Consider the following 11,269-nt stretch of genomic DNA (forward strand, 5'->3'; position numbering starts at 1 on the left):
TTCATCTTTAATGTCCAAAGAGACAAAGTTAGCAGAGAAAGTAAATATTGATCTCAGCGCAGACAAAAATGCAAAGCCAAAACCTTTAGCTAAAACTATAGGGAAAAACTGAAAGATATTCATGTATTTGCTTCAAGTAAAATCGCTTATAATATATATTTAGACCAAGCTGTGTATAAAATGTCAAATCACATAACAACAGTAAATAAAATAACTCGAAGTCTAAAAACTAACCATGTAAGTACGTATGTATGTATATGTATACACATAGGCAGGTAACAACACCAAGAAATTAACAAATGTAAAAAATGTAAAGGAAACCAGAAAAGAATCAGTGAACGATATGTAATAAAGGTCTGATTAGTTCCCACAGTGCCATTTTGATGTAGGAACACAGCTCAGGTAATGGCACCAGCTGCAATGGTCATGTCCATTCTCTCCTCTAAACAGCATTACCAACCCCACTGTGAAACTGTCATCATTCGAAAAAGGAAAACAGAGGAGATTAAACAGTCGGGACCAGAATTATAAACACGAGCTGCTAAACTAGTAATGTAGGGTTGAGAGAACTTACCCAGCAATGAGTAAAACCATAGCGATCACCAAAAATAGGTATTGGTATGCCTTATGCTTAGATGTTACACGAGCACCAGCAGGAAGCTGTTTACGTCCCACCCACCCGAATTGGGGGCGAAGCAGCAAAACGAACCCAAGGAGAAAACCGGTTAAGAAACCTCCAATATGCGCAAAGTTGTCGACGTGGGGAAGAATCCCCACTGCTAAGTTAATGACAATGATGACCACGAGTGTGATCAGAGCTGCAGCCTACAAATTAAGGTAAAAAATCAATATCCTCAATTACTTTTCAAGCCACATGAAAAAAGCAATCACCTATAACCCTGGTTTCCGTTCATTGCATTTCTAAGTAGATAGGAACCCGAGGCAACTAATATTACCTTATTTGTATAGATAGTCCAATTAGTCAGCAGCTCCGACAACATTGCTCCAAGAAGGCCAAATAAAGCACCAGAGGCACCAACAGAAATGCTGCGTTGAATGAAAAGAGACGATAGTACGCTACCACCAAAACCGGACAATAGATAGATAAGCCCAACACGTACTGCCAGGAGAAAGAACATATGTCAATTAAAAAACCAACCAAAGACTGACAACGCTTATAAATGTTACATATTCTAGAAATATTATACAATTGCAAAAGGGAACAGATAACGTACTGAATCCAAATTGTTGTTCAAGGCGTATTCCAATGAAGATCAAGCTCAACATGTTTGCAAGTAGATGAATAACACCAGCGTGCAGCCAGATGGAAGTGATAAGCCTCCACGCTTGATTGCCATGCACTACCTTTTCCCAGTTTAAGGCTCCCAATTTTTCCAATCTGAAGAAGAACAAGGAGAAAGAACAACATAAAATTACACAACTACCGATTATCCACAAAGACATGGCATAATAAAAAAAAGGGTTGCTAAGCCATAATGATATAACATGTTCGAGTTTATGTACATACTGAATGATGATAGCCAAAACCGAACTTCTACCTAGTTACTATTAGAAACATTAGGATTTGCATTGGACCATACAAAAACAAAAATAAAGCTACAAATCAACTAACTTCATTACCCAGTCCATGATTTTCAGATAAAGTTCATTACCTAAATTAACAAAGCAACTAACTTAAGTTCCTATAAAACCATTAATCCTTAAATTAGCAAAGCAACTAACTTCATTACCCAGTCCATGATTTCCAGACATGCCATTATTTAACAAAGCTCGAATTTGACTCAATTGATAGCTCGACCAAGTTCGAGTCTTTTTTCGAGTAGCTTGCAAGCACCTTTACACCCCTACTATAGACAAAGCAAACCATGACATTTCATACTGAGAATTCCTATTGCTGCTAAATGAACAAGGAAGAAGAAATCTAATAATAACCTTAAATAGTATCAATCAAATCAGACACAAATTTCCAATAGAATCAAAATAAATCACAGATTGATATATCCTTTAGCATGATCCAAGGATAATCCTATAGAAGATCAATTGGGGACTGCAGTTGAATCATCAAATAATAACTTCCTACATAAACAACTTCTAAAAGATACCAACAGTCCATATCTAAAACTTGCAAGCAATCTTCTTCCCCCCTTCTTTAGAATTGAAAGTTGCAAAACGACCCTCAACTTCAATTCCAACCCAATTTCCCATCACACATAAAAAACACAAAAACTAAACAAAATCTCAGAAAACCAGAGACAGCAAAAAGAAGTGAAATTTAAAGATAGGGGGAACATGAGACGTACGTATTAGAAGAAGGACCAAAGAGAGGATTTTCTTTCAAAGGTTCAAAAGAAAGCCTGCCAAGGAACCTAGCCACACAACCACCTTCAAATCCCTGATTGTTCTTAGGACAGTTATTAACATACATCACCACAACAAAAACAGCAATATTAGCCACTACAAACATCGGAACAAGCCATGAAGTCCATTGTTTTTCATTATTTTCCACATAGTATGAAGAAGAAGATGATTGGTTATAGCTATTCCCCCTGTTCTTCACATTACTTCCTCCTCCTCTTTCAAGATCCCCACTTGCCATTTCTCCTTCAAAAACCAAAAAGTCCCTTCCTTTTTGACTCTTTAATAAACGAGACTCTTTAATAAACGAAGTTGTGATCTTTTTTTCTGGGTTTTCTTGGGGGTATTGAGTTGAAGTTTATATGAACTCAAAAGAAGAGTGGCTTAAAAGAAAAATGGATGACCAGAAATGGGAAGAAAAGGAGAAAAATAATTGGGTTTTGCTTTGTTTATGTAATTGGTGTTGTTAAAGCGTTGAAGTTAAAACATGGGAGGAGTGATTTTCTTTCTAAATTTTCGCTTTGGTTTTTAGGATTTGGAACACAGTCTGTCTCTTTCTATTGTTGGGGGATGATGCTTCTCGGTGGTTTTGTCAGTAAAGCAATAAATAATATATGGAAGTACTCTATATGAAATTACTAATATACCCCTATCTTCAACAAAATTTAGATCCGATTTTGGAGTAATGATAATTTTAGCCCTTAACTTTTATATTTTTTGTTAATTTAACCTTTATTATTTTTTTAAAGTTAAATTTAGTCAATGCTAATTAAAACATTATTCTTTTAATGATGTTGATGTGTCAACTCACATGACGGTGCACGTATATTTTATTAAAAAATTAAGATTCAAAAAATTATAAAAAGTTCAAAAAATAGCATGAAGTCAAAGGCGAAGCTAGAACAAATTTTTAGGGGGCCGGATAAAATTTTAATTTTTTATAGTTTATATCTTTATAATTTGTAAAGGATTAAATCGAAATTTTATAATTTTAGGGGGGCTAAAGTGTAATTTTACCTTTACTAACTTAAAATTTTAAAAAAATTTAAAGGTCCAAAGGAGCAAATCTACATTTTAGGGGAGTCGGGGCCCATGCCAGCCCCTAGCTTCGCCCCTGCATGAAGTGCATGTAGATTGTTATCCGAGTTATTATATTTAAAAATTAATATTTAAGTCAGTATTTTCATTTTAAAAAATACAACAATTCAATACTTTTTAAAAGATTAATGGTCAAATACTACACTTTTTAAAATGTTGATGATCAAATTTAGCTAAAAAAAGACCAAATTGATAAAATATTTAAATATTAAGAGCTAAATTTGTTATTATACCTTTAATTAAATCTTTCAAAAGTATTCTTCTAATCAAGTTACTCTACCGATTTAGGTATTTTAAAATATTTATCAATTTATACATATTTTAAAAATATTTTAAAATAACAAATTAATTTTAAATAAATATAAATGAAAAAATTAAATTATGCTTAAATTGGATATAATTTTTTTAATGAAAGCAAAATTATCTAATAAATGATGGAGAGGTTATTACTTGGGGAAAAGAGATTAGGAGACAAAATGATGATTTGAAAAGCAGTAAAAAGGTTTTAATCTTTTTTAGCTCTTCTTTAATCATTTTAATATGTTAGAAAGGGCAAAAGGAAAAGTTTAATCATGTTTTTTTATTACTATTATAATATATTAATATTTTTTTAGTATTTTAATATATTTCAAATCTAATAATTATAATTTTTAATTAATTTGAATTCAGCCCTTTATTTTTCTTTTATTTCAGTCATTTTCAATTATTTTATTATTTTAACCTCTCTTTCATTTTTTTTCTTTGACCAATTTAAATTAAATTTTATATATTATTAACTAGCTCAAGTCAATATTGATTCCAAGTACAAGTAGAAAAAGTAAAAATAAAAATAAAAATTAATAGTTTTTGTTTTTATTTATACTTAAATACTTCACTTATTGAGTTGGATTTTATTCCAAGTTGGAATTATAATGATTTTGAATGCATTTTCAAATAGAATGAGATCATATATTTGGTGGAATTATGTCACCTTTAGATCAACAATTAAATTTCAAAACACAAGTCTTTTTCCAATGGGGGAAACACATATTTTTTCTTTTTAATTGCTTCCATAAATTTCTAGAAATTTTAACTTAATCAAGTAAAAATATCATAGCAATTTTTTGTACTATGAATTAAGTTGCATTTTGCTCTAGGGAGAAATTAGGTCTTTGTATAATGGTAAAAATTGGCATAACTAACAGAAAAACCAGACAATGACGCTTGGTGTGCCACGTATACCTCATGTTGATATACAATGACTAATTTAGAAATGGATGAAATTTTTAATAGAATAACTAATTTGCTCTTTGACCTAACGTACATCACTTAATTTGCCTACTTTTTTTAGTATAAAGACTAATATATAATCTAACTTTTAATACGGAGACCTACATGATACATTTACCATCAAATTCGACTTTGATTTCCTTAATTCACTTTTGAAATTACAAAAATCTATCATTATCATACATTTTATTTGTTTATTGTATAATTTAATTTTAAAAATTGTGTATATTTTTAAAAAATCAAATTAAGTTTGTAATTGATATTTATAATAAATTTGCAAAAAGAAAATTTAAATTTCAAACATATTGGGAAATAATAATGATTATATATAAGTCCACAGTTATGACTAATTCTACAATTGAAAATATTTAATAAAATAAAATCACAACTTAAATGTTGAAGTTGTAGATGATAATTGTTTGTCATTTGCAAGGATGCAGACGTTTATTTGGGTATAATTAAATTTAGTTTGCAAATATTATGTGATGTTTATTTGGGTAATAGTTAGAATTTTTTTTTATTCAATGCAAATCATTCTTTAAATAATTTCTCTATAACATGTAATATAAATGAAATTAGAAACAAAAATTAGTGTGAAAAAATCCTAAACCCCAAATAAAATCCCTAAATTTAAATGAATATTTATAATAATATTTTAATTTTTTTTAACTCTCATTATAATATATAATCTCATCGCAATCGTTATTTTTATACTAACATATAGAATATCTAAATGGGCCTTAATTTGGATATGGTGAAAACGCGGAGGCAAAATGGAAAAAGTAAGGGTGACGCAAGCTGAGATTAGGCGGAGGCGGAGGGAATAGATGATGAAGTTGGTTGTAAGAAGCGTGTTGCTTGCGCGTATCAATATGTATGTGAAACATGAATCTTATCTGCAGGAGAACATGCACAAATTGTGTTGAAGTATGAGTTGGTGAAACGGGTATGGTAGGCTGCCTTGCTTGCTTCCAAGCTACTCTCTCATCCACATCACTTTGCCATTTGTCTCTCATCTGCCCCCTTTTCTTTTCTTTTTATGACTTTTTTCCCTTCAGTCCCTCTCATCCACCAAAACCACTTTTAACCTCTGCCTCTCATTCTATTTTTATGTGTTATGTGGGAACTTTCCTTTCTCATTTTTCATCTATGTTTTGTACCCACTTTAAATTTAGTATTTCTATGTTTCTTTATAGGGATAAAGTATATTTAACCCCTAAATTTGATAACTTTCTTTTAATTTGATCCTTAAATTTTTTTCCCCAATAGTCTTGAAACTTAAGTTGGAACTAAATGTTTTTTCTTATCTTTTTTTATGTATAAAGTTCGTATTTCATTGAAAATTTGAATATAAATCTTTTACCACACTTCGGATTACTAATAGTAAGGTTGAAAACTATTGCTCACCTCAGCTTTTATGGTTGAACCAAGACAAGGATGATCATAATAATTCCTTTTGAACTTTGATTAGTTATATCTGGTGTTAATCAACAGGTCCACCTCAATAAAATAAACGCATTAGGGATGCTTTCTTCTCCATTTTAAGTTTTATTTCTTAATAAAACTGAGATGGATTGATAACAAGTGGCATTAATTTCTAGCCTCCCTTTAGCAGGCGATACGAGAATATTTTAGAAGCATTTTGACAAAAATTAGTCCCTACCTTTAAAGTATTTTTCAATTTTTTTTGGTGTTTTTATATTAAAATACTTTCAGAAATTACTAAATTAAATAATTAGTGACTGTTCATGATTCTCGATGCATTAAATAAATTTTAAAAAAGCTTATTTAAAGATTAGATAAAATGAAATCTTTAATAAAAGTTACATTCAAGACGAACATTATAAATGTAAACAGTTTTTCACTTAAATATGTTGGACGTCCAATTATGCAAATCTTTATCGATTCATAATTTATCTTAAAATCACAAAAACGACCCATTCAAGAGCAGAGTTGAGCAATTCAGATCAACCGAGATGAATTTAAATAAGGAAATTTGGACTTCAAGCCAGCCTGAACCAAATTATTATTTAAATTTAATTTTAAAAATATTTATTTTTAATAAATAATAAATTAGAGTCACAAAAGAATCAAGCTCGGCCAACCCAAGTGAGGTCTAAAAGAGACATTGGATCCACTTTCCTATGTCTCAAGTCTCAACCCAGAGGCCAGGTTTTAGGTAGCTGAGTGGCCCATTCCATGTCTATAATCACTTACTTAAAGCCTAAAAGCCTTAGACCTAGGCCAAATTCACAAGCCATAATCACAACCCACTTCTCTAGAGCCACTTCAGGGGCTTAGGCCGTAGCCATAACTACCCTGCTTCTATTTCTTGGTTTGCCTAAGTTTCACAATATGAATAAACTATGAACGACAACAACAATCAGGTTTTGATTAACTAGAAGTTGAAGCTAAAATAAATAAAACCTTGATTTTGTTATACAACTCGTTATGGTATTCATGAGGAAAATGGCATCTAAACCGAAAATGATCAAAAGATTCGCCATCGTCATTCACTACCATTACACAGAGGAGGCCATGAAGGAGAAACCAATTAAAAGGCAATAAGCTCAGGAATGGGTAGCAACTAGCAAGTGCCCATATAAAAGCAACTTCAGCAATCAAATGAACAAAATAGGTTTCTATGCATGTAACCTAAGACATCTAATGCTAAAATCTGCTTATCATCACATAAAAAGGTTCTCGTAAGAAGACACCAGCAGGCTCTAATTTTACTATCCATCTTAAGTTATGTTGCTTTAGCAGTTTCGCAAACTCGAGAAAACTTTGCCAGAAGACCGCACAACTGAAGATATGAACCAACTCCATCACAGATCCTCATATGAGCAAACCCAGTTTCCTGCAACTCATAAGAAATAATAAATATTGTGGCAAAAGACTGGATTTTGTACTTAAATGTAAATTAAATACCGGCCTAGCAAGATTGGTGTACCTTCATGAATTCCAGTTTTAAGTACTCGGCCATATCATAATTTTTTATTATTCTGAAAAGGGTAGTGATTATATCAGTAGGAGAATAGCCCAAATCGTAGAGTTGCTTCAGAGCGAAACAAGCATCATCAAATTTCCCTTCAAGTACATTGCGGACCATATTTTTCACATGCAATGGATGAGGCTGGTCACAAACCTGAAAAGAAACAAACATATTATAGCATTCCCAAAGATATATAGTACCAATTTGTTAGAAGTACTTTTTGAAATATAACCTTGAAAACATTTTCTTGATTGACAAAACGGAATCCACTGTATGTAGCCTGCAAGTTGTTCAACGCCTGTCTCATATCACCATCAGCTGTGAAAATGATAGCTTCAAGACCTTCCGGAACATACGGTACCTGCATTGATTGCAAAGTGAGGTCAACTATACATTTGCATCAACGGAAATCATCATTGATTGTCCTGAACAGTAAATCCTTGAGCCACTCAACAGTAAACAGTTATCTCAAAGTAACTAAAATTCTGCCACTTTAGTATTTTTCAGCTAACGTATGGAAGTGTGGAATCATCATTGCAACTTATAGACTTTGCTTGATAAAGTGAAAAGAAAATAGGAAGGATAGAAAATTGGAAGAATAGATCAATAGAAAGATGGAAAATATAATTTTTCTTTCCATTGGTGTCCTTGGTAGGAAAGACGGAAAAATCAAAAGAAAAAGTAAATTTCTTCCTAGTCATTGCTAGGCAGAGTTCAAAAATAAGAGGAAAGAAAATGAAACCTTTGTAAAATGCATAATTTTGAACTAAAATACATCTACCTCTCATTTGGAATGATTTGTTTTTTATGCATTAAGATAGAAATTCATCATCTCTCTTGTCTTCTTTCATCTCGATTTTCTTTCCTACCAAGCACACCCAAAATTTATTTTCTTATAACTTTTCCACTCCCTCCTTCCATCCTTCCACTTTTTCACTCAACCAAACACACCCTTAGTGTTTAAAAAGCAAATAGACAAAGGCACTCCCTTGAAAAGAGAAGTGATGAAATTGGCAACAAGCAAAAATGTTAGCATTTCATAGAGACTCATCCTTAATGATAACAAGAATGAGAAAAGTAGGGGGGTTAAAGGTACCCTACAGACATCAAGTAACATGCAAGAATAAAACTTATTGCAAAAAAACTAGTATACCTGCTCTGCATCTACTACCACCATTAGACGGCCTAGAATCTCCTGATCAGATAACCTTGAAAATCGAACAAGGGCACATCTACTCTGAATAGGTTCAATGATTTTTGATGATGTATTGCAAGCAAGAGCAAATCGAGTAGAGTTTGAGTATATTTCCATCGTCCTCCTCAAGGCTTGTTGTGCACCAGATGTCATGCTAACAGCAAAAAGATATAAGCATATCAGATATTTAATAGAAAGAAAAGAAGAAACACAGTGCAACTGTAAGTTATAACATTATAAACTCAAAACCAAAAGAAGCTCCCAGCACAAATTAACAAAACATAAATACACAAGGTAGTTTGATTATTCAAATTCTAGCAGATACAAGTAGATTATCAAAAGAAATAGGCAGCATGATCAACATCAAGATTCATGTTATACAACCACTAGATTTTACCTGTCAGCTTCATCCAAAATAATTATCTTGTGCCGTCCAGGAGGTAAAGTTACTTTCTTTTGAGCAAACATCTTAATCTTGTTCCGAACGACATCTATACCCCTATAAGATTAAAAGAAAAATAACAATGGAATTTGCCAACTTCAAATTCAAAAGTTAAAGGAACTAAAATGCCACAAACACCAAAAGTTTACCTGTCATCTGATGCATTAAGCTCCAAAACAGCCTCCTTATAGACTGGCCCCAAAAGCTCATGTGCAAGAGCCAAAATACTAGTTGTTTTACCAGTTCCAGGAGGACCCTAAAAAATATCGTGCAGAATATTCATGAAACTAAGAATTCTTATACATTGCTTGGATTTTTTTTTTTAAATTTTGCTTTCATTCATTAATTCTCAAAGACATTAATCCTTAAAAAATAACTCAAAAATATGTTTTAGCTATACAAGATCTCAATACACTACATTCAAAGCAAGTCATCAGCCTACTTTAAGGTCCTTCAAGCAACTTTACCCCTTTTTTTCCCTAAAATTTTAACTTAATTACGGAACCTTACCACATTTCCAACGCTTAATGAAAATTCACCTGTTATTATTCTTCTATCAAAAACTGGAGATCCCACCAGTTATTTTAGTAGAGTCATTGCTACTATGAGTTAGGGTTTTAGCTAAACAAATCGAATCGGCCTATTCCAGTAATGACAAAGCATTTCAGAAACCCAATAAGCAATTGAATCGTAATCAGAGGTCTAAACTTAAACAGTTATGAAGAACTTACGGATAAGATGAGATTGGGCATGTTGCCGTCGAGAGCAATGACTTGGAGTCGAGACACGGCATCTTCGTTGCCGACGATGTCCGAGACTTTGCTCGGCCTGTATTTTTCTACCCAAGGCACGTCGTAACCGCCGGCGGTGGACGATGAAGAGGACGTCATTGTTATTTTTGAGTCAGTGAAAGGCTTTGCAAATGCAAAGCGATGGTATTTCCCTATTTGGAGGGAAATAGAACGAGACCTACAACATTTCCCCGCTCTTATTTATTTTGTTTCGAGGGTCTATAAATTTGAAAATTGCAATATTGTCCCTTTACTTTTATTATTATTGTAAACGCCCTACTAATGGAGAAGGATTTTTGTGATATGAGTAGGTGAGCATAATTTGATTTTTACTTAACTAATCAAAGGTGAAAAATCTCTCAAGTCCTTCTCAATTGAGCAAATTAATTTCTCTAAAAAAATTAGAGCAATTTAATCCCTACCAATTTCGAAAGCGAGCACTTAAAAGACAATTAATTACGACATTAATGTTTTCATTCAATTGTACATAATTTTAATTGGTATAATAATAAATTTTTTTGGTTTAGGAAATAGATTCAATCATTTCACAACATCATTTTAGCATCAAATCGAGAAAAGGTATCCCTTAATTCAATATTGGACGGCATACCATTGGTGAATTGGTATGATCCATAATTATTATATTTGGTTCATTGAAGAACAAATCGACATGACTAATCAAGTGAGTGGTTGAATCCGTCAAAAGAGTTAATGATTAAGTTTAAACAACCCACGCAGTTGAGGTCATCGATTTGAGTTAGGTTATTCTAGTTCGTAATGTTGCCAATGAATTAAATCGTAGAAGTTGCTTTTAAGGTTATCCGCTTGGTAAGGGCTAGCTATCAGGCTATTCCCCAGTTAATTTCTCACTGTAGAAGAAATTAGGAGGTTTGAGGCTATTCCTCGATCTCTATAACCAATTTATCGATTGAAAGAGAAAATCTATTGTTCATAGTTGGAGTCAGAATTGTGCTTACGGTTAGAGTTTTCATTTATTTGTTTTATTTAGATTTAATTTTGTTTTCTTTATTTTTATTTCATTTTTATTTAATTTCTATTATTTATTTTAGATTTAGATCCAATATTTATTTTCTTTAATTTAG

At 32.1% G+C, this 11,269-nt stretch overlaps 2 protein-coding genes across 2 annotated transcripts; both read right to left on the minus strand.

Annotated features, from left to right (window-relative positions):
* Positions 1 to 126: 126 nt before the first annotated feature.
* On the minus strand, positions 127 to 2,967 carry LOC108480304 (RHOMBOID-like protein 2). The gene is made up of 5 exons (XM_017783253.2): positions 2,322 to 2,967; positions 1,236 to 1,399; positions 957 to 1,120; positions 575 to 825; positions 127 to 472 (listed from the first exon to the last, which is right to left on the minus strand). The coding sequence occupies exons 1-5, from the start codon at positions 2,615 to 2,617 to the stop codon at positions 361 to 363; spliced, it is 987 nt and encodes a 328-aa protein (XP_017638742.1). The 5' UTR covers positions 2,618 to 2,967; the 3' UTR covers positions 127 to 360.
* Positions 2,968 to 7,131: 4,164 nt separating this feature from the next.
* On the minus strand, positions 7,132 to 10,363 carry LOC108480576 (replication factor C subunit 2). The gene is made up of 7 exons (XM_017783613.2): positions 10,107 to 10,363; positions 9,525 to 9,631; positions 9,331 to 9,432; positions 8,892 to 9,087; positions 7,971 to 8,099; positions 7,697 to 7,891; positions 7,132 to 7,603 (listed from the first exon to the last, which is right to left on the minus strand). The coding sequence occupies exons 1-7, from the start codon at positions 10,263 to 10,265 to the stop codon at positions 7,493 to 7,495; spliced, it is 999 nt and encodes a 332-aa protein (XP_017639102.1). The 5' UTR covers positions 10,266 to 10,363; the 3' UTR covers positions 7,132 to 7,492.
* Positions 10,364 to 11,269: the final 906 nt, after the last annotated feature.

This window comes from Gossypium arboreum, chromosome 1 (genome assembly GCF_025698485.1).
Source record: "Gossypium arboreum isolate Shixiya-1 chromosome 1, ASM2569848v2, whole genome shotgun sequence".
NCBI classification, from domain to species: domain Eukaryota; kingdom Viridiplantae; phylum Streptophyta; class Magnoliopsida; order Malvales; family Malvaceae; genus Gossypium; species Gossypium arboreum.

What these genes read in the sequence shown, in the direction of transcription:
- LOC108480576 (XM_017783613.2), bottom strand. Translation starts at nt 10,265, where the DNA reads ATGACGTCCTCTTCATCGTCCACCGCCGGCGGTTACGACGTGCCTTGG. An exon ending in ATTTTGGATGAAGCTGACAG is followed by an intron (nt 9,088 to 9,330) that starts GTAAAATCTAGT and finishes TTTTGCTGTTAG; the next exon opens with CATGACATCTGGTGCACAAC. An exon ending in TAAAACTGGAATTCATGAAG is followed by an intron (nt 7,604 to 7,696) that starts GTACACCAATCT and finishes TATGAGTTGCAG; the next exon opens with GAAACTGGGTTTGCTCATAT.
- LOC108480304 (XM_017783253.2), bottom strand. Translation starts at nt 2,617, where the DNA reads ATGGCAAGTGGGGATCTTGAAAGAGGAGGAGGAAGTAATGTGAAGAAC. An exon ending in GGACTATCTATACAAATAAG is followed by an intron (nt 826 to 956) that starts GTAATATTAGTT and finishes CTTAATTTGTAG; the next exon opens with GCTGCAGCTCTGATCACACT. An exon ending in ATGGTTTTACTCATTGCTGG is followed by an intron (nt 473 to 574) that starts GTAAGTTCTCTC and finishes GAATGATGACAG; the next exon opens with TTTCACAGTGGGGTTGGTAA.